The 27,412-nt window shown below is 41.1% G+C and overlaps 1 protein-coding gene across 3 annotated transcripts; it reads left to right on the top strand.

The window, feature by feature from the left end:
• Nucleotides 1-9: 9 nt before the first annotated feature.
• Nucleotides 10-24,499, top strand: ADNP2 (ADNP homeobox 2). 3 transcript variants are annotated; one of them, XM_071736267.1, is made up of 5 exons: nucleotides 10-125; nucleotides 7,090-7,250; nucleotides 8,772-8,891; nucleotides 13,889-13,978; nucleotides 19,505-24,499. In XM_071736267.1, exons 3-5 carry the CDS (start codon nucleotides 8,784-8,786, stop codon nucleotides 22,433-22,435), a joined length of 3,129 nt encoding a protein of 1,042 aa, XP_071592368.1. In that variant the 5' UTR covers nucleotides 10-125; nucleotides 7,090-7,250; nucleotides 8,772-8,783; the 3' UTR covers nucleotides 22,436-24,499. The 3 variants fall into 3 exon arrangements, with proteins under 3 accessions (XP_071592368.1, XP_071592366.1, XP_071592367.1); XM_071736265.1 differs by having other exon boundaries at nucleotides 27-232; XM_071736266.1 differs by having other exon boundaries at nucleotides 27-419.
• The last annotated feature ends 2,913 nt before the right edge of the window (nucleotides 24,500-27,412 follow it).

Below are 27,412 nucleotides of genomic sequence, written 5' to 3'. Positions count from 1 at the left end.
TGCCTGCCTGGCATGCAAATGAGCTTCGACGTCACTTCCTGGGATAAATCGAGCGCCATTTTCTCTTTCTGGCTCTGGATGAGGAGCGGGCGGCGGCGGGCGCTGCGCGCGGGGTCTGAGCCGAGGTCGGTCCCGGGCTCAGGCGATGTCGTTGCCGCTGTTGCCGCCGCTGCCGCCCTCGTGGGGCGCGGAGTGAGCGCGGCGGCAGGCGGAGGAGGAGCCACGGGGCAGGGTAGGCGGGCACGGGGTGGCTCGAGAGGGCGCGGTGGCCGAGGCGGCGCGGCGGGGCCGGCGCTGTGAGGAAAGGGAGGCGGAGGCTACGGCCTGAGCCCGCGGCCAGGTCGGCGGCTGCGGCTACGGCAGGGGCGGCGAGGCGAGGCGGCGGAGCGCCGGCGGGCTCCCCCTGCAGCCCAACTGGGGTAGGTGCAGTAGGATGGAACCGCAGGCGGCCCGCCCCGACGGGCGCGGGGAGGCGGAGGTGCGCGGGGCGGGAAGGGCGGGCTCCGCAAGCTGAGACGCTGTAGCTCCGTGTTCCAGTCGGTCCGCCGGCTGCTGTGAAACGCCCGATTCGGCGTGCCTCGGCGACTTAGCGCGCCTTTCGCATCGTCGTGGTGGAGCGCTGGGAAGCCCAGACCCCGCGTCGTCACCGGCTGATCGTCTTCGCCGGGGGACGGGCGGGTAGGGTCCTGGCACCGAGCCGTGCCACGGCCCGTGTGGGGCCGAATCGCTGCCGAGGGGGTATTGCCCCTTCGCAGCGGTGGAGTTGGGCGAGTCTCCCAGCCCTGGAAGTACCCGGAGCTGTTTATGGTGAAGTCCCGCTGTAGACGGACCGCTTCAGGAGGCCCGGGCGGGGGCGGCTTCTGTCAGGCCCGACGGTGTCGTCCCTGGGGCTGTCAGCTCCCCTGCCATCACCTGCCGGCCCGTGAGTGTTTCCGGGCAGTGCCGGTGCTCGTTGGCGGTTTCTGGAGAGCCAGCCGACTAACGGGGTGCGGGTGAGGCGGGATGCGGGGTCCCTGCTTGACGCCGGGGTTGTGGCTTGCAGCGTCTTGCGGGGCGCTCCCGCCGTGGCCAGCTTAGCCACACCGCACCGGTGTCCGTCGTGATCTCCTCAGAGTTGCCCGCGTTGGCTTCGCTGGAGGCGCTTCTTGGCCTGCCCGTGATCGGAAGAAGAAATTAGCCTAATGAGGCACTTGAACTCGGGAGGGACTGACTGCTTTATGCCTGCTGCTAATGAAGTAGCTGTTTTGGACAGCTTTTTTCCCTGATGTCTGTCAGTACCTAAATGGTAGAGTATCTAAGAAACCAGTTTAACAGACTATCTTAGAGTCTGTGGATGACAGATTCGGGTTACCTCAGAACTAGAATGTTAATGAAATGCAAAGTTTACATGAAACTTTCTTGTGGTACTTCAGTTAGTAAATTTTTTAAGAAATGAAAAAGTTGATGAATAATGTAAGGAGACAGCCCATACAATGCAAGTCGTTAAATCTATTTAAATATGATTGTATTGTAGATGTTAACAGGTAGTGAGAAGTTAATTTTCTGTTAATCTGTAAGTAGAATAAAAGGTATGTATTTGGCTTTTGCTGCAACAATTCTGTTCTGTCAAAATTATGAACAACTCCCTTTCACCTGATAAGCCCTCACAGGTAAACTATTGGGGGTGAATTAGTTGTGTTCCTTTATAGTTTTTTATCATTAAAATACATGTTTGAACCCCTAAACGTTTTAAACACTCTTAAAACAATACTTAAAGACTCACTCTTGAGTTCTGCAGTTCACGCTATATTCCAGAAAACTCAGTGCTCTTTTTAATAAACTTAATTTAATTCAGAACAAAGAAAAGATTCTTATAGCACTATTTAGACAAACTGTGTGTCTAATGAGGATGCTTTATTATTAGTTGCAATAAGACCTGTAATTCTAATAGTTCATTAATAATTAATAGTTGTTTTGTTAAAAGCAAACAACTACCTCTGCCATCTTGAATTTATAGTAAATCCTCAGGCACAATGAAGAGCATACACAGTTAATATAATGCCTTATGTTTTAATATTGGGAACTCTTTGATTTGGGTAAGTCTTGTTGAGCACTTGGGAGAGCTGGCTTGTTTTTACACACTTCAGTCCTTCCACTGAAACTTGTAGCATGGCCTTGTTTTTTAAGGTGTGTTTCCTTGCTGAATTATTTGGATTGTGGCTTATCTGTGCTGTTGACTGTTCTGTGCTCCCATGTAAAATGTCCAAGTCATACCAGATTGACTAGGGCTATACAAATGCAGTTATACCCCTTCTGAAGTAGCAGGGCTTTATGTGTGGCTTTCTACTCACAAATGCATTGCACTGATGAGTTCTGTAGAATTTGAATAGGCTCCTGTAGCCATTGAATAGGCTCCAGATGCTCAAATCATCTAGAATGAGCTTGGGTTCTTCTGAGTGCAGTTTTTGGCTAATGCTCATCCTCAAGGGAGTAAAGCTCTGTGTGAGTGCTCTAGGAGGGCTCCAGGAGTTAGAATGACCGTAGTCTCCTCTGACTAGTTTTGGATAACAAACTTGATTTTATTTTAATGAAGCAGTCATTTAAGCCACAGTAGGTGAAGTTAGTGATCTACATTTGTTTTATTTGGCCTTAGGTAAGATACAGGTTGATGTGCTCTCTCTTTATATAGGTAATTGTATACCTTAATGCTTTTTATTATGTTAGGAACTATTGAATGATGGCCATCTTTGCCTTGTATTAGATGATTGTTTTACTGGGCATATGATTTATAGCCAAGAAAGAATCAAAATTATTGTGACTACCGGAGATTTATAATTTGAGGCCCCTAAAGGTTTCTGATTTGGTTGGACACAAAGGTTTAATTTCTTTACCTAGGATTTCCATCAAGTTGCACTTGGATATAAACTGGAATTTAAATAAGGTAGTATTATTTTGCTGACCAGAGCAACTCAGTAAATTTTGTTAAATCTATTTTTTCTGTAGTCATTTAAATTTTTAGATTACAAGAAATAAAATAAAAATAGTATCCATTCAAATACTTTGACTGTTTTTCTTTCCAAGAATCTAATCTTTCAAAGCTGTTGGAACACCTAGAGGTATTGATAAGAAGCTACATGCATTTCTTCCCTTCCAAAGGCTGGATAGCTCTAGCTCTCTATCAGCTCTAGCTCTCTATCAGCTCTAGCTCTGTATCAGCTTTGTATTTTATTTGATTGCATATGTCTATCTTAGGAACAGAAACTGAAATGGTGCTGACTTGGTGTAGGGAAAAGAACCTTACACTGTGACCACAGTTCATCACTGGAAGAATTTTGTCCAGAGAGGCTGGATAGCCTTTGGCGATGACACTACTCTTAAATCCAAGTTAAATCTCTCTCAAAAGGCACAGATAAGAGTCCAGGGAATGGAACTGTTTGTTTAGTACCTGGTTGAATGGATATTTAGATAGGACTTCTTGGAGGGTTTATAGGATTATCATAAGCCAAGATTGCTGAGGTAAACTTTAGCATGGCCAAGCTGAACTTAACATTCTTTAGGCAGTTTTACAGCATGCTTCTCTTCCTAGCCATTTTCTTTGCCATCCATTGTTCTTGTTTTTTAGATTTGGAGAATTATTATATCACATGCTTTCATTTTCAGGAATGAAGCAGTTAGTATTGTTTTCTCAATAAATCAAAAAAAATCGACTAAGATTGAATTATCAACTTCTTATGAGTTTACTGAAACTAAGATTAAGAATTCTTTACTGATGCTTGTCAAATCTGATAAATGCTGAAATTTAAATTGGTAAACAAACATTTAAAAATACTTTCCACCTAAATAACTCAAGACCTGAAAGCCTTTATAAAAATATGTCCCACAGTTACAAATAACAGTTCACTAGATTAGCAGTTAAAAATCTAAGAGTCAATGAATTTCCAAAAAGATAATATGAAAGGACAAAATTCCATAAGCCTTTTATAGCTTCCCCTTTTTATAAGCAGGTGACTTAGTGAAGGCCAGCTTCTGAGGAACCCATCTAGAGATCTGGTTTCTGTGTAGATTGTCTGGTGTCATTGCAACCTTTTTCTCTGGATCTTCTGATAGGCTTCTCTTTAGCTGTCTGTTTCATGAAATCTCTGATTACCTAGCTTACTGCTGGATTTTGCTGGGTGTATTTGCATGTGGAAGGTGCATTTATGCATCTTCCTTGCTCTAGCTCTGTATCAGCTTTGTATTTTATTTGATTGCATATGTCTATCTTAGGAACAGAAACTGAAATGGTGCTTACTTGGTGTAAGGAAAAGAACCTTTCACTGTGACCACAGTCCATCACTGGAAGAATTTTGTCCAGAGAGACTGTCAGACCTCTGTATATGGAGGTTTTCAAGACCTGACTGGCCAAGCCAAGCCACAAAGTGCTGTGGTTGCAATTCATTGTTGAATCTGCTTTGAATGGGAGGCTGAACTGGGATGTCCTTTTGAAGTCTCTTCAAGGTGAATGACTATTGTTCCAAGTAGGAGAGTAGAAGAAAGGCAAATAGGAACTTCCTGATTTTTGGTGACTCCTCACTTTGGAGAGGCGAACTGTTAGGGTTTTTTTGTTTGTTTGTTTGGTTGGTTTTTTTGTAATGCAGAGAAAAATTGCAGTGAGACATAGTTACTTGGTAAGCTAGTAATATTTGTCTTTGGTAAGTAAGATAATGTCCAGACCTTGTTGTTTAGTTTGATATTAAAATATTACAGCACTTCTGGAAGGCATGGGTTGATTTTGCTGGCATTTTTGATTTTGCTGAAAAGTAGAATGTAGTTGGATATTTTAATGTATGATTATAAATATTGAAGGGAACTGTTTGTGTTGCATAAAATTACAGATTTCCCTATTATTATGGAGGTGGTGTCTAAATGAACTGTGTGTGCAGGAATAGGTGGATGGACAAAATGCCTGAGCGAGGGCTGAATGACCTTTTGAGAACTGAGTTTGGGACATCAGCTGCTACAGTGATTCTTTTATTTTGCTGTTAACTTGCCTTGGTTTTGTTAATGAAAGGGTACTGTCTGTAAAAATGCAATGGATTATCAGTTTTGTGGAAACTAAATCAGAAATAGTTTAAAATAAATTTGTCTCTTAGGTAGCCAGTGCAGTAAAAGGATCAGGACTCATGGGGTAGAGTAACTTGGGTTTAATTTTACTGTTGTGATTTCACATTGAATTTGATGCTTTAGAATGGAATGAGTATCAACAAAGTAGTTGTAGATTGTTGTTGTGCATGGAAACGAAGTGCAAGCTAAGGTTTAAAGAATGTCCAAAATAAAGAAAAATAAGTTAGTAGTAAAAGAGTATGGTGTCATGGTTTAAACTCAGCCAGCAGCTAAGCAACAATTAGCTATACACTCAGTCCTTTCCCCTGGTGAGGTGGGGAGGAGAAAAGATAATGAGGACTGGGAGGGTTGATTCACCAATGCAAAACAGACTCAACTTGGGGCCGGGGGTCAATTAATTTGTTACCAGTCAAATATGAGTAGGATAAGGAGACCTTCCGACTGCCCTTCCTTCTTCCTGGGCTCAAATTCACTTCTGAAGTATGGGCTTTCTTCAGAGTCAGGGCTTTCTTTGGGCACAGCCACCTGCTCCAGTGTAATGTCTTCCACAGGCTGCAGATCTGTATCTGCTCCACTGTGGTTCTTCGTGGCCTACTTTGGGCTGCAAGGAGTCTCTGTGCCAGTCTGCATAAATGTTTCTCTCACATCCCACTCCTCTCTCTGCTGCAGGTCTTCTAGCAGTATCTTTTCCCCTTCTAAAAGATGTTACTGCAGACTCATTGACTGTCTCTAATGGGCTTGGCCAGAGATAGGCCAGGCTTGGAGCTGGGTGAGCTTCTAGCAGCTTCTCACAGGAGTAACCCCTGGAGTCCTTTCCCCACTACCAAAGCCCCTTCACACAAACCCAACATACATGGATAATAAACTGTACTGTATTTAGGAGGCTAAACTGAAGGCATGTAGGAATAAGCTTAAAAGGTTGAAATTTTGTGACCTGCGTGAAGGGGCATTTCTGGTCCCTGGATGCTGAGATTGTTAGGTGTGTAACTTAGTGTTTTGCTCCCGAGCAGTTTGTTTAAAGACTGGCTGAGTAACCTAGTAACCTTGCATGTCATACAGAAGAAGCCATTTTTGGATTAAAGACTAACTACTTGAAAATAAGCAATGTGTAGTTAGAAAGGTTACTTGAGATATGGGGATGTGAAATGCTGCACCACCTTTGTAGAGTAATATTTCTTCTTTTTTTGAGACAGACATATCTCAAGAAATGTCCACTTGATCTTCTTTAGTATCATCCATTTATCAGTTAAGGGACTCAGATGGAGGAACTGCTTACAGTGAAGACATATCTCCTGACTAATCAGATCATGGAGACATCCTGTTAACTTTATAATCAGTCCCTTGTTGATAGAAGGTTATGTGCAACAATCCCATGGTCCACTGGTGATAACTGAGTTTTCTCAGAGAATATACAAATTGCTGGTTGACTTCACTGTCAAAAGAGGATTTTGTGTCTTGATTTTTCATCTTAATTTTACTGCATCGATTTTTATAGGGTTCCAGACTAATTACCTTGTCCAAATGATAGGTGTCCCTGCTCAGGGAAGGGAGGTTGGAGTACATTGTATCTAAAGACCCTTCCAACCTAAGCCAATCTATGATTCTATGACTCTGGCTTGTTTAGAGCTAGAGTTAATCTGGCTTGATTATGAGAGTTTTCAAGCAGAATGGTGGAAAACTTTTAATTATTTTTTTTTACCTTCTCTTTTTCTACATTGTTTTTCTTTTTGAAAGCACTATTACAATTACATTTACAGAAAAATTTTCAATTTGACCTTGAATAAAATTCATAAGCATATTTTGAGTTGGTGACTGAAAATTAATTCCTTAATCCCACATTCAGAAGTAAATGAAAATGATATAAAGAAAAGTTAAAAGGATACTGCATATTTGAGTTCAAATACTTCTTTTTGGCACCTTGTATTGGAAACTTGGGCTTAGGGGCCTTTTCTGTTTCCTTTCAAGCACTCTCTGCATATTTTTACTGATTTATTCCACTCTGTATAGGTTCCTGTTCCACATCCACTCCAATGGTATCAGAATGCCTTCTACACGTCTTACTGATAAAAAACACTAGAGAACAAGACTAGCAGCTGTCAAATGGGGCTTCCTCTCCATTTCTCTCTCCACGCCTTTCCTTTGGGGGAAAAAGAAGAGGAGAATAGCATGTGAGTTGTTTGAATTTTAATTAGAAAAAAAAAGAAAAAAGGCAATTTTATGTTTTGTACATGAATTAAAGTCTGGGCTTGTTTTTTGGGTTATGACATACATAATAGAATGTTTTTTGGGGGGGATGAGGTTCGCTATTGGTAATTCTTAGCTTGTGACTTCTGGCTGATGTGGGAGGAGGTTTTGCACCTGTTTACATGAAATTCTGGCTTTTCAAGGCAAGGATTTCAGGTTGAGACATTGGGTACCAGCAAGGCTGAAGTACTGTTAGGGGATTTTAATTTTTTTTCTTGTTCTTCTTGATAGAACTTGTACTGCCTGGAGGAATTGTTTATCAGTAAGGACTGAGATCTTTTAAATTCTAGCTATTTAAGAACAAAGAAATAGCCTGTGAACCTCCCAGTGACATTTTTCAGTGCAGGGTAGTTCTGTTGCACTCTGTAGGCATTTAAGTTTGTTAAATCTCAGTCTGAATTACGTTTTGCTGTTATCTAGGGTGGAGGTGATAAATGTACATACTTATTAAGCTGAGTCCAATGGGATACTTACTGGGACCTTCAGATAAACTACTGAGGCATCTGTAGCCTGGCAGCATGTGGAGTGGTAAAAGCCTCCCTGTGGGGAAGTGCTAGACCCTCCCTGGTGGTATGTTCTAGACAGATGGGCAAGCATGCTGCACAGCAACCCTTTGAATAACTGACATGCAGCAGTTAATCTGCCTTTCTGTAATCTTGATTTACTTGTTATTGTCCTCCATTTGGTGGTCTGCAGCTATTGTAGCTTGCTGGAGGGAGCAGGGTAGAACAGAAATCCACTTTCTGGAACAGGGGAAAGTGGTAGAGCTATGTATACTTCAGGTGAGGAGACCTATAAATGGGTGTGTGTTCAGAAAACATTGTCCACTTCAGCCTATTTAGCTATCAATTCCATACACTAATTACATTTCTGCTGCATTAATATTGTCGTAGCATGTCTTATGCCTGTGCTCATGTCAGTTTATAGCAGCAGAAACTTCTGTAGGCAATTTAGATTTTACTAGCAATCATATTTTAAGTGTGTACACACATGACAACAAACCAGATTATCAAAGAGGCTTCTCATCTTGGTGCTGACATTCAAGGTGAAAGGTATTGAATTCCTCCTTCCTAAATGAGATGACACTAATTTTCTGAATAGGGGTTAGTAAAATTCTGCTGTCTTTTGCTTTTACAAAGAAGCCACAAAACATAGTGTAGTTGCCATATAATTTTTTTTAGATAGGAGAGAAAAAATGCAAAGATTTCTGTCCACCCTCCTTCTCCCCCCCCCTTCCTCCTCAAATCAGATCCTTTTTCCATTAAGAGGAAGCAAATGATGTACTGCAAAATAGTAATGAGACCAGTTCTTTGACTTAAGGCTTTTGGCGTTTCATATGTAAGAATATAATTTTCAGCCTTCAGTCTGTGTTTTAGTAGTGCTAAATCCAAGTGTCTGTCTTCAAGTATTCCATTTTTTAATTTTTTTTTTTTTTACTTTTTCAGGAAAAGTGCAAAATGTTTCAAATTCCTGTTCAAAATCTTGATAATATCAGGAAGGCTCGAAAAAAGGTGAAGGGCATTCTTGTGGATCTTGGGCTTGACAGCTGCAGGGAATTGTTGAAGGTAAAGCATTTGAAGTAACATTAACTAATCTGAAATGTAAACCCTGGAAAAATATTGCACTTTTGAGTGTTTGTATGATATTCTGCTGCTGTAGATCTCGATGGTGGTGTCTTTGCTTGAAGAATTACTCTTGGCTGACTGCTCATATGCCAGGGCTGGAATTTAGTGTTTTAGTGCATGGAAAAATATGGACATTGGAATAGGTGTCAAGAGAGGAGTTGAGGAGGCCCTCTCCCTTCAGGTGTTCAAGGCCAGGTTGGATGGGCCTTTGGACAGTAGTGAAAGTGTGGTGAAAGGTGTCCATGCCCATGGTGGGTGGTTTGGAATTAAAAGGTCCCTTCCAACCCCAACCATTTGATGAATACCAGAAAAATTGCAAACACAGTAATACAACTCAGTGGCTAAAGAGGTAAGTGTATTTTTGGCAGCTGGATCTGTGTTTGACTGTTCAGTATGTTTGTGACTTCACGTTGACTGTAGTCAGGCATTTGGAATAATTCCATATGATGGTACTAAGGTGAGTTCACTATCTCTGGGGGTCCTATTGTGTGTTTTGTGGTGGTGTTGTTTTACTTTGGTTTTTTTTTTTTTCTGAAGTGTTTATCCACTGAAGTTTATCCACTGCAAGTGGATAATTGTGAAAAGAAATGCTTAGATCTGCATGCATAAGTAATTCTGGAATATTCTGGGTTATTGCAGTTGAAGCATGGTGTATCTAAATGTTGTGAGAACTTAGGGAAAAGTGTATTTGTCTACAAATATCCATTCTTAGTGTTTTATTGTTGGGGATGTGTGTTCGTTTTTATTTTATTTCTAATAAATGGTTAGAGGGACACAGTGGATGTTTCTGTTCTAGAAAAAGCTCTGAAGTGTGGGCTGAAAATATACCATTTTAGTTTTTTTGCAACTAACTTTCCCTAAACCAAGTTGATAACTTCAATTTGTTTTTTCCAGTTAATCTGGAAAAATTACCTTTCCCTTCTACAGTTTTCCTTCCCTCCTTGATGTGAGAAATGGGGGAGGGGAATAACAGATTAGCCCATCAGAGCTTGCTTCTGGCACATGAACTGTTTAAAGCAAAAGTTCAGAATAGCTGTTTGCAGCACTAATTGTGATAAGAGCAGCTATTGGTGAATATTTCTCCAGCAAAATTATCTAGACTTACTGTCACAAACAAGTGGCTTGTGGGAATTTGGTGCTCAAGTCTTGGAACTTCTCCTGGAGGAGAGTACTCAAACCAAAAGGAGAACATTTTTGGGGTAGGCCATAAACTTCAAGAAAATGTTTTGAACAGTGTCTGATTCACTCCAGTGTGTTTGTCTGAAGAATTATTAGTTAACCTTGAGTCTGTTTTATCTGTCAAACACCTGTAAGAAAAGAATGGTGTTCTCTAAGGCTGTGGGATTCCTCTTACTAGCTGTAAGGGTTCTTTCTAAGTTTTTTTTTTTTTTTTTTTTTTTTTTAAGAAGGTTAGGCTGAAGGGCAAACAGGTGACTCTTACAGTGCCTGTATGTTGATCTTGGAATGGAAGATTTTTTTTTTTATTGTTGCCTTGAGCTCTTCAGGATTCTCCTTAGGGAAACTTGCAGATTGCAATAAGCTTTCTAGCTTTTTCAGACTTAGCTATATTTTTCTAAATCTTGAATAATTTAATTTAAATCAAATTGTCACTGGGTTGACCTGGCTCATTGTAATTGTATACCCAAAGGGATGCTCACATTTGCACAGTGTGGACAAGAGCCTAATGCAGACAGAGCCTGTATTAAGTGGGATTGTGTATTTGTTTGACTGCTAGAGGCTTTGTTGGTTTTTTTTTGTTTTTTTTTTTGTTGCTCAGAATAGCCTGTGTTGCCTGTAAATTTCACATAAATGCTGTATTAGTTTTTTGGCCACAAACTAAGATTTATGAATTTCAATTCTCTTGATGATAATCTAAATTTTTTTTTTTTTTTTACTTCTGTTCCAGTGAGGTTTGGTTCAGAAGTGGAAACATCTTGCCCTCTGTAAGCATCTTGCAGAATTTTGAATAAATAGAGGTTTGTGAAAGGAAAGGAGGATGTGAGGAGTTGCTGTGGGTTAAACCTGTATTTGTAGTCTGTATTTCATAAAATCATAAAATGCTTTTGGTTGGAAGGGACCTTAAAGATCATCTAGTGACAACTCCCCTGCATGAGCAGGCACACCTCTTGCTAGACCAGGTTGCTCAAACCCAGTCAGCCTGGCCTTTCATGCTCCCAGGGACAGGGCACCCACAACCTCCCTGGGCAACTTGTTCCTGTGTCTCACCACCCTCACACTAAAAAATTTCTTCCTAATGTCAAACTCAAATCTACGTTTTTCCAGTTTTAATGCTGTTTCTCCATATCCTGTTGCTACAAACCCTTGTAAAATGCCCTTCCTTAGCTGTCTTGTGGGCCCCCTTCAAGTACTGGAAGGCTGCTATTAATTCTCCCTGGATATTTCTCTTCTCCAGACTAAGTAATCCTAGCTCTCTCGGCTTGTATTCATAGGGAAGGTGTTCCAGCCCTCTGATCATTTGTGAAACCTTCTTCTTCACCTGCTTCAGCAGCTTCCTGCCCTTGTGTTGGTGGTTCCAGGAGTGGCCACAGTACTCTGGGTGGGGTCTCAGGAGAGCAGAGTAGAGGGGGAGAAACACCTCCCTTGACCTGCTGACCATGCTTTTGATGCAGGCCAGAATGCTGGCTCATGTTGAGCTTCTCATCAACCAGCACTCCCAAGTCCTTTTCCTCAGGGCTGTTCTCAGTCCATTCTCTTCTCAACCTGTAATTGTGCTCGACTGCCCCAGCCCAGGCACAGGACCTTGCACTTGGCTTTGTTGAACTTCATGCAGTTCCCACCTCAGGTCTGTTAAGGCAGGTCCAACTCCAAGGATGGCCAGTGCACTCCGTTCCCCTGTCCATGTCACTGGCAAAGATGTTAAACAGCACTGGTCCCAGTACGGACTTTTGAGGAACTCCTGTTTTCACTTGGATGTGAAGCTGTTGACGGCACACTTTTGAGTGTGACTATCAGACAATTCCTTATCTCACAAGTGGTCCATCCATTAAACTGCATGATTTTTACAATTTAGAGACCAGGATGTTGTGTGGAACAGTTGCAAATGTTTTGCACTGCTCCAGTTAAATGAATGTCCCTTTAGCCCCCAGTGCTGTCAACCCATCATAAAAAGCCACCAAATTTTTCAAGCATGATTTGTCCTTGGTGAAGCCATGTTGGTTGCCACTTACCACCTCCACATGTTCCATGTGTGTTAGCAGAGCCTTCAGGAGGATCTGCTCCATGATCTTGCTGGACACAGAAGTGAGACTGGTGTGTAGTTCAGCTCTTCCCTTTTTTCCCTTTTTGAAAATGGGGCTTATGTTTTCCCTTTCCAGTTAGTGTGAACTTTACCAGACTGACATGACTTTTTCAAATGTGCTGCACAGTATCTTTTCAACTTTGTTCATCAGTCCCTCATGAGCTGTGGATGGAGCTTGTCAGGTCCCACAGACCTGTGCACTTTCAGGTTCTTTAAATGGCCTCAGACCTGATTGTCTACTGTTGGTGGGTTTTCCTTCCTCAGTCCTTGCCTTTGCCTTCTGCAACTTGGGTGGTGTGGCCAGAGCCCTTGCTGTTGGAAGACTGATGCAAAAAGAGGCATTGAGTACTTCGACCTTCTCCATATGCCATGTGACCAGGTCTCCTGTTTCCTTCTGGAGAGGGCCAAAATTTTCCCTAATCTTACTTTTACCATCTCTGTACCTGTAGAAACTTTTCATGTTACCCTTAATGTCCCTGGCCAGATTTAATTTTATCTGTTCTTCAGCTTTCCTAGCCTGATCCCTGGCTTCTTGAACAAATTCCTCCCAGGCTACCTGTCCTTGCTTCTGCCTGATGAAGGCTTTGTTTTTACATCTGAGAGAATCTGGCAAGTGTCTTCATCTAATGCACTGTAGTGTGGTGTTGAAGATAGCCTAGGGTCTTCAAAAATGTCCAAGTGTCATGAGAGAGTCCTTCATGAATTTCTGTGACATGAGTTTCTTTTTCCCTTTCTTGAGTATTTTAACTGCAGAGGTGCATCCAGCATCACTGAAGGGGCTTGGCCTTGGACATAGGTGGGTCTAGATCTTTGGTGCTGGGGGAGCTTCCAGCACCTTCTCATGGGAGCTACCTTTGTCTTCCCTCCACTGCTACCAAAGCCCTGCCACACAGACCCCACACAGTAGCAAAAAGGAATCTGGTTGTTTGTTGTTTTTTTTTTTTTTTTTTCCATTAAGTTTGTGTTTGGATGTTTATGGGCCTGAGAAAATAGGAGAGCAACTTAAGATTTTTAGAGTAGTAGCTAGTTGGCTTTGGCTTGAGCAATGTAAACTTGCTGTGATGGGACTGACTAGGAGAATACTATGAGGAAATTTGTTTACACTGACACAGTTGTTCCAGATGTCATAATACTGTTTGCTTTTACAGCTTGAGGAAAAATACTGCAGCTCTTTGAAATAAGCTTCTAAGAGTGTCTTAGTTTTTCCAAGTTGTAGAACACAGCAATGGTATGAGGATTTAATACTAAAACCCATTGCAAAGAAAACGGTATTTGTATGTTAATAAATGGAAGTAAATAGTGAAATATTACAGATTTAGGAGAAGCAAGATAAAGAGAGAAAATGTGTTTTTCTTCCTTGTGAACTTGGATAGAAGCAGTGGAATTGGTATAAATATTTTCACTCCTGTGTTATTTTCAGTAACTGTGAAGTGTTCGGAATTCCTACTGTTACAAGGCAGTCCCATATGAACAAATGTTTGATGTAAAATAAATAAGTGTTCAAAAATAATTTCTTTGAACTGAACTTTGAGGTGTGTATACAAATACTCTATGGGCTTCCAATTCATCCTCTGTGTGGCTTCTCCTTTTTTCTTTTTCCTTGCTTTGTACTGAGATTATCTTTGTATTGAGAACTGACTGTAAAAGCAGTTTTTGTTTGTTTTTTTTTTTTTTTTAGAATCTTAAAACTTTTGACCCAGGTGAAAAACACTTTTGTAACACTTCATGGAGTGATGTCTCTCCTTGGGAGCCTGTGGGCAAAAGGAAGGTACGTATATTTGTGTTAGAAATTCTGGGTAGATGTGCATGTGAAGTCATCAAATTTTATCACTTTTGGAAATCCTGGAAAAATAAAATCACATTTTTATGGTAAAAAAATTAGCTTTAACATCTGTTTTCTAAGTATGAAGTTTTTTCTAAGTTTTAAAGTACTGTTTGTCAGGGGAATAATCTGTTGCCTCTGTGTTATTCCCTGTAATGCAACTGGTTATGAGGACTATATATGCTGTTTGTTGACCTTAAGCATACAACACAATAGTTAAGATGCCACACTAGTGTTCTGCCTTTTTAGCCTAATCTGATGTGTAGTCCTAATATGCTTCTGTATACCAAATGCTTTTTGTTTCACTGTGATTGGATAGATGTGAGTGGATTAATCTGAAATTACCATTAGTGTCTCAAGATCGGGTTGCAGTGGAAAACATACTCCAGTTACATTTGTATATGTGAAGCAGCTTTTAGTTCTGTATAGCTGGAATCTTTTGTGAAACTAGAATCTACAAGAAAGGTAGGGTTGAGGTGAACAAACCAAACTATATGTATAATTATATCTTCATGCAAGTTTCCAAGGTAACCCATGAATACCATAAGAGAAGCGGTAGTCTTAGTCTTGCTGGAGAGTTTTAGGGCTTCTCATGGCTTCCATGAGTGCCATGATTTAGTAGTGTGGGCAGACTACAAACCTAGGACAGAACAGAATTCCTCTTATTTCCCACATACCACTCCCCTCCCCCCCCCCTCCCCCCCCCAAAAAAAAGGGGGGGGGGGAAGGAAGATAAAAGGGGAATAAAGACTGGAGACCTTAGGTTGGAAACTGAAAACAATTGGATACAGATGTTACTAACATATGGGAAAGGCAATAACATAAAGGGTAAGGTAACAAAGAACACAAATACATACAAATATATATATATTCCCCATATACATATATATACATACACACCCAATAGCACCTGTCAAGCTGGCAGGAACAAACAGTAGCATGACCAACAGGAGGTGAGAGGAAAAAGAGGAAGGAGCTGCTGGCTTTCTGATCTTTTATAGAGTATGTCAGGAAATGGGAGGGAATAGATCCCTCCCTTTGCATTCTGCCCCTCGCAGAGTCTGAAAGCCCTCCTTTAGTTCCTCCTGATCAAATGGTGACATGTGAAGAAGGCTTGTCAACAGCATGTAAACAGTGGAGTGTCTTCTCTTTTCATTCTGAATCCAAAGGTAGGGAGTTAGAATAGTGTGGTTTGCAGGAGGATTCTACCTCCTGTTAGAATCTTTGAGGCAGCTGGGTGCAATGGTTCCATTTTTTAACAAAGGCTGACTAAACAAAGCTACTCAAGTCTCTGCCAAACCGCCATTCAGTAGTTTGTGAACCCTCCCAGCCTTCAGGACCTTTGTCTGCTTTGTCTCCTACTTTTCCTTTCCTGAACTTGGGTTCCCACATTTAAGGCTGGAGGTTCATCTGTTCATCTGAATTTGTGGATGGAAGAGTCAAGTGTGACTTGTTTGACTAGATTCATAGGGGCAGATTGCATCTAGCATTTAAGTGTGACTTCAGAAATAACTATGGTTACTTTCAGTCACAACTGCCTTTAGTTTAGGTTAAGAAAATGAATCCTTTTAATTGTAAGATGCTTGGTTTCTCCCCTGTACCTTTCTTCTTTATTCCTTATGCATCTCTTTTGAGCACTAAACTTTTTCCTATCCATTTTCTTTAAACAACCTTGGTTCTTTAATGTGTATCACCTACATACTGTGGCACCATGCTGCCTGGTTTTGGGAGAAAAGAAGTTGGTCCTGTAGGATGTTCTATTCCAAAGTTGTTGCCATAAGGGGAGACTAAGGTATTTGAGCTGCATTGGAAATGTGGCAGGCTGGAGTTGATGTTTATTTGGATGAGTTGATGGTTTTTACCAGTAGCCTTCAGGGAGACATTAATAATTCTTGAAGAACTTTTAGTTTTGGAGGCTATCGTGTCTTTCTGCTTGTCTCTAGGTTGTGGGGAATGTGAGACTACACAACAGAAAGTGTTACTACGTTCTGTGGTATGTTCTTTGGAGTGGGACTATGAAAGTTTTCCTAAATGCCTCTAATAAGAGCATGTCACGCCCCACAAGGCAGGTGTGGCACTCTCAGGTCTCACAGAGTGAGCGCTGCTCCCCAGAGGTGGGAGCCATGCCAAATATGTCCCACAGGGTGGGTGAGATTGGAGTACCCCCGAACAGGGGTCAACCCAGGGAGTTTTGGACTGGGTCTTCTTGCTTTCTAAACTCCTTCAGAGAGGAGCCTAGAAGCAGCTGGGCCCAATCCTCCTCCATCTCTAATATCTTTTAACAACCCATTTGGTGAGATTAAGTTCAGGAATTCTCTGCACAGTACTCTAGGAGTAAGATTATTACCCACGAGGTTTGTATAAAATCCCAGCTTTACTTAAAAGTGAGTAAGATAATAAAATAAAGCATGTCAGATTACAGCTAGCAGAATTAGAAATTATACTTTTAAAGCAATGGATTACAAATAGCAGAATTTAGCAAGATGGTACTTTCAAAGGAATGGATTACAAGTTAGCAAAACTTAAGGGAAGTGTTAAAGCAACAGGTGACAACTAAGGAAACTGAACAAAGCAACAGGTAGTAAAACAAAGTTGTCAACTATGTTACCCTGATGTGTCTGCTCTCTGAGATAACGTTAGAAACAGATGGCGAGATAAAGAAAAGATAGATATCACCACCCTTGGATCCAGTGCTGATCTTAGTAAGAAGTTGTGGTCCTTGGATGGTGGGCACTCATCCAGCATTTGGATTTGGCATCTTTTATGACACCCGACCCCACCATTTAGGGGGGGGCTTTGGCATATCTTGCACAGCCAGGTGTTCACTTGGGTCCCTCCAGATGGGATGACACAGCAATAACCCTTATTTCTGTGCTTGCACCCTCTTCAGTGGCTTTACCCAGGGCACACACAAGATGTCACTCTGCCTCTGCAGGGCACAGCTTGCCTGCCCCTGTCCCTTATGGAACAAGGACCGTGTCCTGCCTGTCAGGGTGCCCATCAGACAGAGCTCCCCTTGCAAGGAGAGTGTTCAGCTTATCGGGATAGACACCAAAGGAGGGGCTGCTCTGGTGAGAATAGGGCCCTGCTTATCAGGGTGGTTACCCAAATGAGGGTCTCTCCTTGAGAAATCGGAGTCCATGTAGCTTATTGAAAGAGGCCTCCACCTGAGTGCAGTGTACATTTAATCAGATCAGCTGTTTTGTGTCAAATTCTTTTTTGGGTTCTACAAAGCGTTTCTGGATTGTTGGTACAGCTTAGGGTTCTGTTGGTCAATCTTCAAGATGCTTTATTTTTTTGTGGCTTTGCATTCTTTGTCAAATTAACTATAAAACTGAGATGCCATTAGTAGATTATAGCAGCACATGTCAACATAAAGAGCAGCTTAGGTGTGTATGCAAGGACAGCATGCTGACAAAATTTTCTAAGGTGTCTGGGAGATCTCTGCTTTGTACAGAAAACGTCGAAGTAGCAGACTACCACGTGTTTCCTTCTGAAACCGATTTTTTGTTTGTTTTTTGTTTTGTTTTTGTTTTGTTTTTAGCTAAGTAGTGGAACTCCAGGATTCATCCTGGTTTGATAGAGCTAGATGTTAAGAACTTTTTGCTTATACATGATACTTCTACCTCCACCAGAAATAAATGAATTAAAAAGACACGAAACATTATTTCTGCATGACTTTAACAGTATGTAAGTACTGGGATGATTTCTTAGTGGTATACTGCAATGCTTGTATGTATAAGTAAAACCCATCATTATTGTGGAATAGAAAATTTATTCAGCACTTGGACCCCTTAATTGTGGAGTGTTCTCACTGCACTTGATATAGCAATTGTTCAGACTTGACATCAAAGAAATACTGAGTGTGTTACACTATAGTGTAAGTTTATGGGAACAGAAAGACCCAAGGCAGAAATAGGGTGCGGGTTGTTGGGGAGTAAAGAGTGGGCCTGGTATATAAAAGAATAAAAGCTTTCCTAAACCTTGGACAGCCAATCAAAATAGGTGCTTGCCTTTTTTTGTCACCGGACTTTTGAAGAAGTAAGGCTAGTGAGGTGCTGGTTTTAATAATGCTCTGTCCTTTATTAGTTCAGTTGTGTCAGTGGCCTTCCTCAGTGTACTCTGAATGTAAGATTGAAGCTTATTCTGATTTGCTGTGGTGCTGATTACTGGCAGCTGAGACCAGACAGCTAAAGAATGTAAGTAGAGGATAATTCACTGATACCTTCACAGTGTGTTCTTCACCAGCCTTAGCTAGGCAGTGGTCTTATCTGACCCAATCTTTTGAATGTGGAGGTTAGATTTTAGTTATCAGGGTACTCTTCTAGTACTGCTAACAGACGAAACCTTCAACACTATATGAAATGACTGGAAAATAGTGGCACAGATTTTTGTTTGTCTGTGACACGTGTGAGTAAGGTAGCCAGGCTGGATGTTGCAGTGGTAGAGCTGCTTGTTCTCTGGATGGTGTTCCATAAGGAACCAAAGTCAGGTGAAAAACTCATCTGAGGAAACAGGCAAGTTTCACTAGGTGTTTGAGAGTGCAGATCTGTCACCAAGATGTTGCTTGACTGATTCTGTTTTTTGGCAAGAGCCAGGATTAAATTCCTAGGAATTTGATAGGAAAAATGGTTAACATGACTACCTTTTTTTCAGAAAGAGCAAATAATATTTTTATGGATATGAAAAGTAATTGTGTTGAGTGACATGTAAATGAGGAAGCAAACTATTGCTTAGTGGAAGATAGGTTTGTTTTTATATAGTTAAGATATTTTTCTGTGAAATATGTTAATGCTCCATAATGAGTGTGCTAGAGGAAATTTCTTGAATAAATTATTGTGATGGGTCATCTAGTATGTTGAGATAATATAGAGATCATTGCTGTTTTATCATAAAAGGATTTTTTTTTTCTTTCTGTTACTAATCTGGCTCCAAAAAGAAGGTTAAAAAAAGTTAGTCTTTTGTGGCTGTGCTGGGATACAGCTTTTTTTTGGAGATCTTCTAGTGGAGGGTAGGGTATTTAAATACACTATCCTCCCAACCCTTTCTCTTTCCCCTTTTTCTACAGTAGATAGGAGGTGACTCTGAACTAAATAAAACCTTAACAGTGGCATATTAAAAGGGCTGCTATTCCTAATTCTTTAGACTTCACTTCCTATGTATGGTGGCACACTATTTCTTCCTAGCTTGTTCTGGGATTCTTATCTTTGAAAACAGGCTTCAGAATTACTTGTGAGCTGGAGTAGAAAAAACTCGGGGCTTCTTAAAAATTATGAAGAAGCAGAATAGACACAAATGTTTCTTCCTTTAAGTATGTCGTCTTAAAATCTGCTTTTCAAAAACAGATCTCTGAAACTGAGAAGATACTATGAAGGCATACTTGTCAGGTGAAAGTGCAGACCTACTTTCAAACAGATAACAGGGATTTAGGAACTGGCAGTTTCTAAGTGGATGTTTTTGTTTTGTTTACAGAGATACAGAACAAAGCCGTACTGCTGTAGCTTATGCAAGTTCTCGTCAAAATTACTTACTTCATTCAAGAATCACTTGCATCGTTACCATGAGGATGAAATGGACCAAGAGCTGGTGGTTTCTTGCCCAAAATGTGCATTTGCTTCTGATCCCAAAATAGTGGGAAAACATATCCGGATGTTTCATTCATCTAATAAAAGAATACAGAACTATACAGTCAGCATTTTGGATGGCATGAAACAATTCAGGAGTGACATTATAAACTTTACATGCCTAAAATGTCACTTTACAGACACTTTGTATTACAATATGAAGAAACATGTGTTGATGAACCATTTTCAAAACCTAATAAGTACATATTTTGGCCAGAAACCTGATGAAAGTAAAGAGAATTCTGTTGAGCACTACTGTAAAAAATGTAATGCTTCTGCAAACACCCAAGATTCTTTAATGTACCATGTCTTGACAGCTGAAATACACAGAGACCTGGAGAATAAACTTCGGTCTGTGATTTCAGAACATATTAAGAAACCAGGACTTGTGAAACAAATGCATCCAAAGCCTCCACTGGGCATTGCAGTGGCTGCGCCATCTGTAGGGCCTGCCACTGGCCCAGCAGGTTCTGTTGCAGCTCCAGCTTGCATTCAGCTTGCATTTCCACCAAATAATCAAAATCAGAGTGTGGTGCAGCCAAAAGCAGTTCAGAACACAGTCACAGCACTGACTGTCCCAAGTGCCTCGGGTAGCATTCCACATACAACTTCTGCTCCGGTTGTTGCCCCGTCACATGTCACTCTTGTATCTAGTAAGCTTCCTGTAGGTCAGAATAATGTTAATATTCAGACATCACCTTCCCAGCCTGTCATTGTTTCCCATAGGCTCCCCCTTAATCAATCTGTAAATGCTGGTGTTATTCCTTCTGTTGGGACTGTAAATCAAACCGTGGCCCCCGCAGTTCTTCCTCTTAACCAGCCTGGGCTCTTTCCTATTAATCAACCCATTGGTGCTATGAATGGTCAGGTTGCAGCTGGAGTGCTGCCTGTTGCTCAGCCTGTCAGCTCTGTGAATCGACCAGTTGCACCAGGAGTTCTTTCTGTCAACCAATCACTTGGGAATGTGAATAGACCTATTGGCCCTGGGGTCCTTCCTGTGGCCCAGACAGTTCCGTCAGGGGTTCTCCAGCTTAACCAGCCTGTTGTCTCAGGGGTTGTTCGTGTCAGACACCCTGTTAGGCCTGGATTTCTTCAGCTCAATCAGCCTGTTGGCCCGGCAGTTATCCCAGTAAATCAGCCAGTTCAGCCTGCGGTTCCTCAAAATGCAACTTTTCTAACTGCAGGTTCTATACTTAGGCAGCTGATCCCAACTGGGAAGCAGGTTAATGGCATACCTACATACACCCTTGCCCCCGTTTCGGTTACTTTGCCTGTGCCTCCTGGCGGTGGAGTAGCAACTGTTGCCCCACCACAGGTGCCCATTCAACTAATGCAGTCTGGGACAGTAACCCAGTTGTCCCAGTCACCAGCTGGTGCACCCTCTCCTCCTATGGTTTTAACGTCTCAGAATATATCTTTACAAACCTCCCCACCAGCTCCTGAAACAAGACAGGCGAAGCAGTGGAAGACTTGCCCTGTTTGTAATGAACTTTTCCCATCGAATGTCTACCAGGTGCACATGGAGGTGGCCCACAAACACGGTGAAGTAAAAATGGAGGACACCTTGGAACCTGACAAACTTGCAGCTTGCGCACCCTTTTTAAGGTGGATGACGAAAAAGACTGTCCGGTGTCTCTCTTGTAAATGTTTTCTCTGTGAGGAAGAGCTTATGAAACATCTCCTGATGCATGGCTTAGCTTGCTTGTTTTGCACAGTTACTTTCCATAACTTAAAAAGCCTTGTGGAGCACAACAAAACGATACACAATGGGAAAAAGCAGTTGCATGCAGATTATAGCAACAGAGGATTTCAACTAGGGAATGATGCTCAGGGTGACCTTGTATTTCCACACTTCGATTTCAGTACAGTGTTACCAAAAGAAGACATGGGTGAAAGAGAAGTACATTTGGCAGTGCTTGCTGGATTAAATTCCAGGACACTTGTCCCTGTTTACATCAAAGTGAAACCTCAGACGGCAGAAGTGAGCAACAGAAGCAACAAAAAAGTGTTAACCTGTCCTTTTTGCTTTGGTACATTTGTTAGCAAAGATACGTATGAAATGCATTTGAAGGAGCGGCATCACATCATGCCAACTGTACACACAATTTTGAAGTCGCCTGCTTTCAAGTGCATCCACTGTTGTGGTGTGTACACTGGAAATATGACTCTGACAGCTATTGCTGTGCATTTGCTCCGTTGTAGAAGTGCTCCCAAAGATAGCAACTCAAGCATGAAGATGCAGCTTGAGCGTTCTGAGAAGAAAGAACTGCTATTTGTGAATGGTGAAAAGCATGATTCTCTGATACTGAAGAGAAAGCAGTCCGATTCCTGCTATGTTGCAGAAGACCAAAGGAATAAGGAACAGCAGCCTCTGAGCTTAAGTATAGCTCTAACTCCAGAAAATTCAGGGGTAGTGCCTTTCAAACGACAGAAGGTTCATAGTAGGACTGAGATGAAGAAGCTTCCTTCTAGTGAGGATCTTTGCATTCTAGCAGTAGATCCTAAACAGTACGATGAAAATTCATATGAGGCTCAAAAACAGTTTTTGACAGACTACTTTCATGAGAGGCCATATCCTTCTAAAAAAGAGATAGAGTTACTTTCCTCACTCCTATATATGTGGAAAATTGATGTTGCATCGTTCTTTGGAAAAAGGAGGAATATATGCTTAAAGGCAATTAATAATCACAAACCAGCTGTGCTGTTGGGTTTCAGTATGTCTGAACTAAAAAATATTAAGCACAGTATGAATATAAAAGATGAACCCTTACATGTGTAAACAAGCTTTTTGTAACAGCTAAAAGCAATCCATAGTTGCATAGTTATAAATTTAACACTTTATTGTATTATTTGTTTTAGCTTGCAGACTGGCCTGTTGAAGGATACAGTAGTACAAAAAGTCTCATTCATCTGTGACTCTTAATATGAAAGGCACACATAGTTGGGTATTTGAAAAAGCTCAAGTCTTCAGACTTCCACATCTTTTTACTTTTTCTGTAGTAGCATTTTTGTTTGGTTTTTCGTTTTTGGTTTTGGTTTTTTTTTTTTTTTTGTTCTGTTTCCCTTTCTACCTCTCCAGGCTCCCATTATGCTTTTTATACCACCGTGTAAAACGTTTGTCCTGTTAAAAAGAAATATAATTTCATTTTTCTACAATGTTGTCATCTTTTCTAAACAATAAAGTATATAATGTTGGTTAAAATACTGACGTAAACTAGGTGAAAAACATCTATATTCATTGCCCCTGCAAATTCCCTATGCACTGGTAGCAATAAAAGACATGGCAATGTTTTGGGTTTTTTTTCTTAGTCAAAATAGCCATGCCAGACAGTTAAGCCTGTTGACTTGTAATATCTAACTAGTATTAAGATGGTGGGGATTGAGGGGCTTGGGGGTGCTTGTTGAAGTGTTTTAATTAACTGACCTGAAATTGTTGTATTAATATCTGTTAATAGATCTTGCTAACCAGAAGTATTTACTATTTTTGTTGGTGTTGAAACTTGTTTTTTTAAACACTTACTATTCAAAGCTTGGTAGTGACATTCGGTTTCTTTTTCAAAACCCAAAACTGCTTTGGAGAGTGTCAGATTGCTTGGATACATGGAGTATATGACATTTGTTCACCTTACTTATCTGTAGAAGCCCTATCCAAAGAGCACTGAAGTTTGGAGAAAAATCTGATTTTTATTTTAAATTACTGTTGCATGAAGTAATAACTGAGCAGTACCTCCTTCCCAGCTTATTACATATGTGGGTTGAAGTCCTTTTGAGTCAGAAATTGTATGAATTGAAACCAGATTAGTTTGAAGAATTTAAACTATTGAGAACCCGAACCAGTGATACTTGTGTAGTGTTTGGTTTTTATTGTCCTATAGAGAGCATAAGAATCATAAAACAAAACCAGACTGTCTTGTTTGATATGAATTAGCATTCCAGTTGCAGAAAAGCTGTTGGGAAGGTTCACTTGTGTTAAAGAACAAACTATAGTACTGGTGACTACACTGGGGCCTTGTTTAGTACAATCCTTTCTTTCTGGGTACGCTTAGTTTCATCTGGCTTGTCAAACACTGCCTCCAGTAATCATCAATGACCTGGTATATAATAAATAAGCTATAATATGCATTTTTTAAAAAAATTCCTCCTCATACCCCTCTCCCCAGCCTTAAAAAGAGCAGGCTCTTCTGTCAGTGCACTTGCTCCAGTGTTAACAAGGAAAGGGTGGTATGCCCAAGCTTAGTAGTATTTTTTAAGTAGTAAGCATACTTTTGTTGTATGCAGTAGTTTTTGAAGCAGATACAGAGTTGCTTTTTTGTGCTGTTTCTAAAAGGCCATGGCATTTTTAGCTGACTTTGATGACTGTCCATCCAAGGTTATATAAGCTCTTTGAAATTCTATTTTGAATACAATCTTGATATTTTCATATTGATAACTTCAAAGAATGTTAATGTATATGTAACATACAGTTAACTTAAACTGGGAGAATCTGCTATTTGGAAAAACCTCATCATTTCAAAGCAGTGTTGAACAATATAAACACCATTTATGAGACTGTGTTTGCAGTCCATCCCAAAGAAGGGCTATGTGTAAGAAGCTGGGAGGAGTCTGGCAGTGGGAAGATGGGGAAAAGCTTTACACAAATGGCTCAACATTGTCCTTGAAACAACAGTGTGGCTTGGAGTGGGGAGCTAGGAAGTAATTTCAGGGTTCATCCATGCTTTGGCCATCAAGGGAGCAGGTCAGTCTTACAACAGTTTTCCTACATAGTGTCCAGTGATGTTAAGCATTTTATTTATTCGACTTGATTTCACAGTTTCAAATAAACCAGCTAACTGTCTTAACTGTCTCTTGGGTGTGTGTGGACATGATTACCTACCACCCCACCTCCCCTTTTTAGTATATTCAGGGAACTTGATGTGAAAGCTTTTTTGGGTGCAAAATAGCTGCCCAAAGACAAAAGGAAAGTAAAACCTAGAACTTGGATCCATATGCTTTAGGAAGACCATAGTACATTATGCTAGTATCTTTTATTATTTCAAATACTGACAGCTGCGTATTTTTGTGGAGACTGATATTCTTAAATCTTGGTAATAATTTACTCTCACTGTATGGTCCTGTTCTCATTAAATAAGGACTGTAGAAACAACAGACAAATTCTGAAACGTGGAGGTAATGACTGACACATGGTACGGTCATATTTCTCAGAAAACAACCAAATTAAACCAACCAACCAAATTAAACAACCAAATTTGGTTGAAAACAACCAGATTAAATTAATGCCTTTAATCAAATTAGGCTTTGGCTGTAGGCTTCTCATGTGTGAAACTATTTGGTTAGGAAATCTTAGTCTGAATATGTACTGCTGCCCCTGTGTAGGCCTACATGTTGGCAGTGTGATGAAAGTCCCTTTTTGACAGATAAAACCTACCACCCCTGGTGTTTGCTGTTGGGGAAAACAAGTCCACCAAAGGAGCTGCCTTCTGCAGCAGGGTTTCTGAATGCAGAAATTCAGAGAATGCAGAAAGGCATAAGGCATGTGGTGTAGCTGTGGTCCACTGCAGAAGAAGTCTAGTTGGGAAGAATAATGGTCAGTTTGCAGGATGATTGTGTCAAGTACTTGATCTTTTTGGGAATAATAACTAAGAAAAACCCCACACCTGCATGTGTTCTTCTGAACTGTATTGGTCTGGAGAAGTCTCTTGAGAAATACTTCGTTGTGGTGTCTCAAGTTTTGAGCAGAAGAATTGTGCTTGTCCAGTAGTGTCGTAAGTTCCTATTTGTGTTGTAGGAACGGTTATTATAATGTGACTTGGTCGTGTTTTTGTTGTGTATGTTTGTGTGCTGGGAGTTAATATTGTTAGTAAAGTGGCTTTTTGGAAGGGGACAACATAAAATACATTTGTGATTGGTTTTTACTACTGTATTATATAGAATACTGTTGTACATCATTGCATCAAGCTTCTGTTTCCCCTCACTGTTTTAAGTTGTTCAGGAAAGCTTAGGGGGGTATTTAAGTAGCTGTTCAATAGAGTTTTGGGCGTGCAATTCCCAATAAGATAAAGCTACCATTCCAATGCAGCTGGCTGTTCCAGTTTCAGACATAACATTTGTCAAACTTAACCACAGGCACATTTTTCTAGGAAAGATGCTTGATGCTAAGTAATGAAGTACAGATACGCAAAGGAAAACTGCAGTCTAGTAGTAACACAGTGTTTTACCTAGTAGCATGTTGAAGATCACCTTATAATAAAATAAGGGGAAGCTAGGGGCCTCTGGTATGAGACAGACTTGCTAAGGAAGACATCTGTGGCTTTAGGTAACTCGGATGTACTCAGCATGGCATAGACATAGGTGTATGGAGAATGAAAGGGCTGCAGTGAGATTTGGGGTGTGCCAGGCTTCCTGCTCTGATTGCTGTAGTCTTTGCTGCTCTATGGTTCTCAACTGGCCTGTATACAGCTGGCATTAGAGCAGATGTATGAATGAGATAGAAATGGATGGAAAAATACAGCAACTCAAGCACAGTCAAGTAGTATTAATAAATGAGTAGCATAAGAAATTATGGTTTCCAGTCTCCCCTGTGAGATTTGGAAGATTGTCTCGTGTAGACTGGGCTTGTTAGCTGTACTGTAGTGTTTGAGGTGCCAGCAGTGGCACCTGTTAGAGAAGGTGATGCAGAAAGGATGCTACTAGAGTGTGTGGCATACTGCTTGGCAGACAAGACCTAGTTCTGGAACATCAGTTATGAAAACATTTCTAGTTCATGAGGCAAAACTGCCTGTAACAACCTCACTTATTAAGTCACCTCTCATAGCAAATACACATACCCTGGAGGCCAAGGACTGAATTACAAGCTTTTCAGAGCTTTCAGAACAGTCTTCTCTCTTGATCTGGGCAAAGCATTCAGGTTGCAAGCACACTGCTTATTCACAGTCTGCTGTATGTGTTGATCATGCATGTGATGAAGTTCTGTCTGATGAATGCTACAGTGGCTGTATGTGATCCTCAGTGGAGCTAAAGGTGTTAAGGTGTGGGCTGGTCAGCAATGTTTTTATGTGTAGCACTGTGCATTAGCAGAGATGGAAGGCAAAGCATGAGCAGTACAGCTGAATTTACTCTGTCTTGGCTTGCTTATTTTGGAATAAGAGCTTATTTTAAGGTAGCTGGTGGGACTGATATTACTAATGTTATTAATGATGTGAAAAACACAGGTGAAACCAAACTTGGAAGAAAAGCTGCCTCAGGCAGCACTGGTGGCACCAGTGCAGATTAGGGGTCATCCTGCTGGAAAGCAGTTCCATGGAGAAAGACTTTGGAGTCCTAGTGGGCAGTAAATTCTCCATGGGACAGCAACATGCCCTTGTGGCCAACAGGGCCAATCCTGGGAGGCATTAGGGAAAGTGTCTCCAGCAAGCCTAGGGATGTTCTCTTCCCCCTCAGCCCTGGTGAGACCACACCTGCAATACTGTTTCCCAGTTTGGACTCCCCAGATCTACTGGAGAGAGTCCAATGGAGAGCTACAAGGATGATTAAGGGACTTGAATGTCTCTCTTATGAAGAAGACGGAGAGAACTGGGGCTGTTTAGCCTTGAGAAAAGAAGTCTGGGAGAGGGTCTTTTAAATTTCTGTACATATCTGAGGGGTGGGTATTAGGGGGACAGGATCAGTCTGTTTTCAGTGGTGTCCAGTAATAGGACACATTATTGCTTAGTACACATTATGGGTTTAGGCTAGAACATAGGAAGTTCCACTTTACTGT

The sequence above is a fragment of the Heliangelus exortis genome, chromosome 2 (assembly GCF_036169615.1).
Source record: "Heliangelus exortis chromosome 2, bHelExo1.hap1, whole genome shotgun sequence".
Lineage (NCBI taxonomy): Eukaryota > Metazoa > Chordata > Aves > Apodiformes > Trochilidae > Heliangelus > Heliangelus exortis.
Note: the sequence above shows the minus strand (reverse complement) of the source record. Positions and strands in the feature narration are given on the sequence as shown.

Bases quoted from the DNA above. Each gene is read 5' to 3' on its own strand.
- ADNP2 (XM_071736267.1), top strand. From the start codon at position 8,784: ATGTTTCAAATTCCTGTTCAAAATCTTGATAATATCAGGAAGGCTCGA. The intron at 8,892-13,888 runs GTAAAGCATTTG...TTTTTTTTTTAG, and splicing joins GCTGCAGGGAATTGTTGAAG to AATCTTAAAACTTTTGACCC. The intron at 13,979-19,504 runs GTACGTATATTT...TTTTGTTTACAG, and splicing joins AGCCTGTGGGCAAAAGGAAG to AGATACAGAACAAAGCCGTA.